Below are 5,763 nucleotides of genomic sequence, written 5' to 3' on the forward strand. Positions count from 1 at the left end.
TCAAATTTACTCACTACAAAAACTTGCACCATTCCATAAAATTGTTGTTGGTTTAGATTGAGTGTTCTTCAACTACTTCTAAAATGTTGGTTTTTATTTAAACATTTCTCTCCTGTTCCGTATGGCACATTTTATATTGATTTTCTACCAAGGAAACAAAAATAATATTCATTGCAAAAGTTTAGTTGCTGAGCGGTTTATAAAATTTAAAAACAGAAACTTTTATATGCCTCCAGCTAAAAACCAAACTGCATCATGATGATAATGAACCAATTAGAAAAATAATTGTTTCAAAATGGAAACTTTTTGAGGAAAATTTTATCTACCAAAAAATTCTAGAATGTAGGGTAGGTATATGGAAAAAGGCAGTAGTTGAAATAGCACTGAATTCAACTAAGCATGGAAATCTAAGAAAACTTCATCAAGGTTGGACAAACTTGCCTTCAATTAAAGTTAAGAACTTGAAAATTCAAAAACACAATTTTCATTTGATATCTATTAATCTTGGATAGGATATTAACATTTTATCCTAACCTACCCGCAACTACATTAGGAGGTCATCCACTAGATGTGAGCAAAATACGAGGAAATTGTGATATGGTCCCCAATTTTCTGAAATAATTTTGTGTGAAGAGCAATAATCTTCTTGAACGGTACATAAAATGAGTCATTGAATGAAGCAAATCTGAAGTTATTAAAAATATATTAAGGCATCTTCCCGTTTAAGAGGACCAACACCAATAATCATAGAGTAAGTTCGGCAAATATGGCCCACCCTTAACATTTTTTTAAATAAAACCATACATTTATGTCGAATTCATTTATTTTTTTTTAAAAGGTCTAACAAAACAATTTTAATCCGGTTTTAAAAAACTTAAACTAAAAAAAAAACATAACAAAATGTTAAAAACAAAAACTTAAAGGAACTTCATAAATCAAATACAAAAAAATTGTGGCCAATATGGCCCACATGGTGTTTAATATGGCCCAGGGTGGGCCATATTTAAAGCAATATTTTTTGAGTAACTTTAACAGCAAAATTCGCATATAAATTTCATTTTTTCATTTCCTGAACAATCTTCATGTGCCCACATTGTACACACAACACATTGTACCCAAGTTTCGCCTCCCTTATCTTCCGAGAATAAGCTCAAGCAATATAGGCATTTAGCATCTTCCTGGTTACTTCTATCGGGATTTGGATCGGAACCACCGTCTGGAATAAAGTTACTTTCATTGCTTTCTGATGAAGAAGACTTTTTTCGAACTCGTTTCGTTTTGATCTGTATAATTTCTTTGCCTCTCAAACTCAGATTCTTAAAAACCTTCTGAAATTAAAGTTCAAGATCCAAAATTATAACATTAAGGTCGTAATAATATTACTACCTTCTTCTTTAGTTTCTTTTCCTTTCCATCCTTTAACTGAATTGATTCTTCCAGAGACAATTTGTAAGGTGACGAAGTAATTATCTCCGATTTTCCTCGTTTTCGACCACGATTCGAAGTTTTTTTAAATCGGACAGGAATAGGGGAAATTTCATGTGGAGTATAAAAGGTAGTTGATGGTTTTGAAGAAATATTTCCTGAGGCTTGCGATTCCGGTTCATCTGTAGGTTTTGGTCTGGATTTCATTATTTCTGAGATAGATCTTATTCCAGCTGAAGTTGATGGCTCCATCTGAATCTCACCCTCAATATGACATGGTTTGTTAGGCGCAGGATTGTTTACATTAGGTTGAGATTCTGTTATATCAATTTCTTCAGATGCCAAAAAATCTTGGTCTTGAAAGACATTTCTATTAAATGGGCATATTCCTGTCGACAAAAAACCATTAAATGCGATCTCTCCAGTTTGACTCTTAAGGAAGGCTCGACCGAATAGCTCAACTATGTCGAATTGTGTTAAGGCTTTTGTGTTATTTATAACTCATCGTCGAATTTCCTCAGTCAAGTACTTTTTTAAGGGTCCCATAAAGGTCTTGTCAAGCGGCTGTATTTTATGGCTTGAATGCGGAGGAATCGATAGAATGTGCACATGATTTGTTCTTGCAAGGTCCACAATCTCTATGTTCCTGGTATGACTTGCATGCCCATCCATTATAAGCAGCACCGGTGATGATGAGGATGGTTTGACAGATTCCAAAAAGTGTTTGAACCATCTAGTAAATAAGCTAGTTTGCACCCATCCGGATGGATGATTTGCATATATGGAGCCTGGTGGCGCACCTTTCATTAACTGGGGATTATTTCTTTTCCTCGGAAAGATAAACATAGGAGGAACAAATGAACCTCCTGCACTCATGCACAATATTGAAGTTATTAAAGAACCTCTTTCAGCTGAAGTTAATGCTCCAACTTGTTTTCGACCCTTCAACGCAAGTACTTTTGGCATTTTTGATGGTACAACAGAAATGCCCGTTTCATCCACGTTATATATATTATTTGGAGCGAAATGGTACTTGTTCATAAGCAATTCCAGGTTGTCGAAAAAAATGGCCACGTTTTCCTTCGAAAATCCGGAAGCTCTCGCTAAGGATGTTCCAGTCGGCTGACGGAACGACAATGATGGATGGCGTCGAAGGAACAAACGAAGCCAGTCCCTGCCTGCAACTTCTTTGGCAATAGAAAATGGATTTGGAATCCTGTTCTTAATGGCAAGCTGGAAAGCTAACGACCTTATGTCATTGCTTGTTAGGCCAAAAAGTTTTTTTTCCATTTCCAAGCAGTAATCCACTAGGGACTCTTCCAATTCAGGTGGAAAAATAGGCTTTCTTCCTAGTTTGGCACTGACCACTTCTTCTAACTGTATTTCTTTTTTTGCCGCCAATCGTCTCAGTGTGGTTCTCGGAACATTATAAGTTTTGGACGCCTTCAAATAACCCATTGTTTTCTTTTTTATTGCCGATATGGCTTCCATCATGTCTTCCTTCCGCCAAGTCTTCCGTGGTTTTGGACTTTGTTTAGACATTTTAACCTTCAAAATAAAAAAATAAAACAAAATTAAATGCAATCGATAAAACGTGTCAAATATGGTCTACTGGCCATATTACCAACACATGGGGTAGGCCATATTAACCACACTGTGATTTTTTAACTAAATTTAATTTTCCACAAACTTTACAAACTTTTTTTTAAATCATGATATCACACATGTTAAACAAATATTAAACACAATTTAATTTAAAAAAGAAGTTACCAATTTAACTTAAAATTTAATGTTAAAACACTTAAGAAAACTTACCAAAAAATTACAAACAAAGTAAAAAAAACAATGTACCCCGTATATATTTCAAAACCGTCGCGCCACATTAACCACGAAAGACTGAGGCTAAACCGGTTAGAACGTGTTAGTAATGCAACATTTTTTTTTTCGCTCTGGCTTCCGGTTTGGGAAACCCCGTTATAGGCCATATTACCCACGTAGGCCACATTTGCCGCACTTACTCTATTTAATAATATTTTAAAGGAGCTCAGCAAAAAGCCATTAAAACGCTGTTGGCAAAGTAATTAGTAGCCATAGATAAGCAATTAAAAGTTATAGATAAGCTTGTAAAAAGGTGGAAATTGATTCCGAAAATCAAGTCTAATAAAATTGTTCTATAGTTGCAACTACAGTTTAAAAGTTTTTCAAGTAATCATCAGTGAAATAATTGGTACCTTTTCACGCATTACATGAGGCCAAAACTTTGAAACATCACGTTCTTCAGATGCGTCTAACTCAATTAACGTTAAGTAAGTATGCACGTAGGTGAGCTTGTGGCTTAAGAAAGAATCTCTGTACTGTTTAATCTCCTCGATTCAAGTACCCGCCATGGATAGTGGCATTGGGGGGGGGGGTTACGCTTTTGTGACAGTAGACAGCATTGAGTTTTCGAAACGTTAAATTCTACACGGTTCTAAAATCCGTATTGAACTATGCTGTTAAGATCAGAACTTAATGAGCTTATCATACGCTGCAGTTGATAGTCCACATCCGAAGAACAAGGATGAGAATCTTAATATGAATATGAAAAGCAGAGGGTACTGTCATCAGCAAAACAATGAAGTGGGTTAGAAGTTTCAGACAAAAGATCATTTATGAATATAAGGAAGAGAGTTGGAGACAAAACGGAGCCCTGGGGCACAAAAGCGTTTATATTGTGGATATCATCTTTGAACCCGTCCAATAAAACTTGAATTGAAAGGTCTGAAAGGTAATTTCTAACCGAACAAAGAAGAGATCCATCAATACCAAAAGCACGCATTTTCGATAAGAGACCTTGATGCCAAACTCTATCAAATGCCTTTAAAATATCAAGTGCAATAATCTTACTTTCTCCAAAACGATGTAAAGATTTGTTAAATTGTTCGGTGAGGTAAACAATGAAAGCCACACTGCCGGTCATTAAGAAGCTTACGATCTTCAAGATATTTCTTAAGCTGAAAATTGATCAGCGTTTCCATGACCTTGGAAAAAAGGGACGTAAGTGCAATTGGACGCTAGTCTCTTGGAAAGAGACCAGTAGAATAGGACAGATGGAAATGGGTTGTCACGATCTTTAAGTACTCTACCAACTGTACGAGTGCGAAAGAAGATTCGTCCCATGGAATAGTTTACGCTTTCAAGTACAGGAAAAGTCATGTCACTCATTGGCAGCATTCGGGTTAACAAAAGGCTTGTCATTGGAAACGAGTGTAGGAACTGACGATGACGTAGTGTTGCCAGAAATTTGTACTACATTTGGAAGTTTTAAGTATTTTTTGCCGTAATTTCTGGTCATAGCAAAAATTTTATGCGTCGAATATGTCCGTTACAAGTCTTTCTAACTTGTTTGAACTTATTCCGGTTCTCCACAGTAGGGTTGGCTTTATAATTCCGAAAACTCACATCTTTGATCCTAATAACCTCCTTACAGCTCGAATCAAACCATGAATTTTTTTAAGTTCGATAGATTTTACTCTATTCGGTGATTTGACATTAACTTATAAAAGTTGGTAAATCTTCCCTCGGCATGGAAAGAAGTAAAAGATGTTCCTTATACCCAAAGGAGGAAAAAAGTCTATTATCTTTCTTCTTAGGAGCTAAGATAGATTAATTGATGTCCATTCAAGTGCAAGTTTTGATACAAGATTTCTGTGTGTGTCTCAACATGCACAAAATTGCAATCACAACTGAACTAGAGGGTTTACTTGGGGAGTTAATACATTTAATGCGGACTAGCATAATATTTAACTCAAAATTAAGCAACGCTTCTGCTTAAAGATTCGATAGCAGAGAGAAACCTCAAGGCGGTGTTCTATACCCTCTCCTCTGGAACCTGTTGGTGAATGAAATCCTAACTGGTCTGGAACCGAAGGATTCAGAGTGATTATCTAAGAAGTTGACGTTGCTGTAGCAGTAATTTTTTTTCTCTGATATTCTCCTTAAAGCTTCATAGCAATGGGTTAGCAACAATATTGGCCATTCCATAATTCTTATGTATTTAAAATCTATTCCAAAGCATGCAGACTGATACATTCCCAACTGCAATTTGACAGAAACTTCCTGAACATTCTTAACGATCTCAATCATATTAACATAATGAGTCTTTCACGTTTCGGGACTTATTTTTATTATTGAGCTTATGAGAAGGCTTCAAGATTTATGTGGTATCACAGTGTGCCATTAAACTGGCCTTAGTGGGTCCTACAATATTATGGATAGCCACTTCAACCTTACCTATAAAAATTGCATATCCGATTAAAAAAGACTCATAAATTAATTATATTTTTACGATTTTAAAAA

General features: G+C 35.6%; 1 protein-coding gene across 1 annotated transcript; it reads right to left on the reverse strand.

The window, feature by feature from the left end:
- Positions 1–769: 769 nt before the first annotated feature.
- LOC129941368 (uncharacterized) lies at positions 770–1,632 on the reverse strand. Its single transcript, XM_056049985.1, has 2 exons — positions 1,387–1,632; positions 770–1,328 (listed from the first exon to the last, which is right to left on the reverse strand). Exons 1-2 carry the CDS (start codon positions 1,630–1,632, stop codon positions 1,029–1,031), a joined length of 546 nt encoding a protein of 181 aa, XP_055905960.1. The 3' UTR covers positions 770–1,028.
- Positions 1,633–5,763: the final 4,131 nt, after the last annotated feature.

This window comes from Eupeodes corollae, chromosome 1 (genome assembly GCF_945859685.1).
Source record: "Eupeodes corollae chromosome 1, idEupCoro1.1, whole genome shotgun sequence".
In the NCBI taxonomy this organism is placed as follows: domain Eukaryota; kingdom Metazoa; phylum Arthropoda; class Insecta; order Diptera; family Syrphidae; genus Eupeodes; species Eupeodes corollae.

Excerpts from the sequence above, each read along its gene's own strand:
- LOC129941368 (XM_056049985.1), bottom strand. The coding sequence starts at position 1,632 with ATGAAATCCAGACCAAAACCTACAGATGAACCGGAATCGCAAGCCTCA. Across the intron at positions 1,329-1,386 it reads AAAAGAAACTAAAGAAGAAG|AAGGTTTTTAAGAATCTGAG; the intron begins GTAGTAATATTA and ends CTTTAATTTCAG.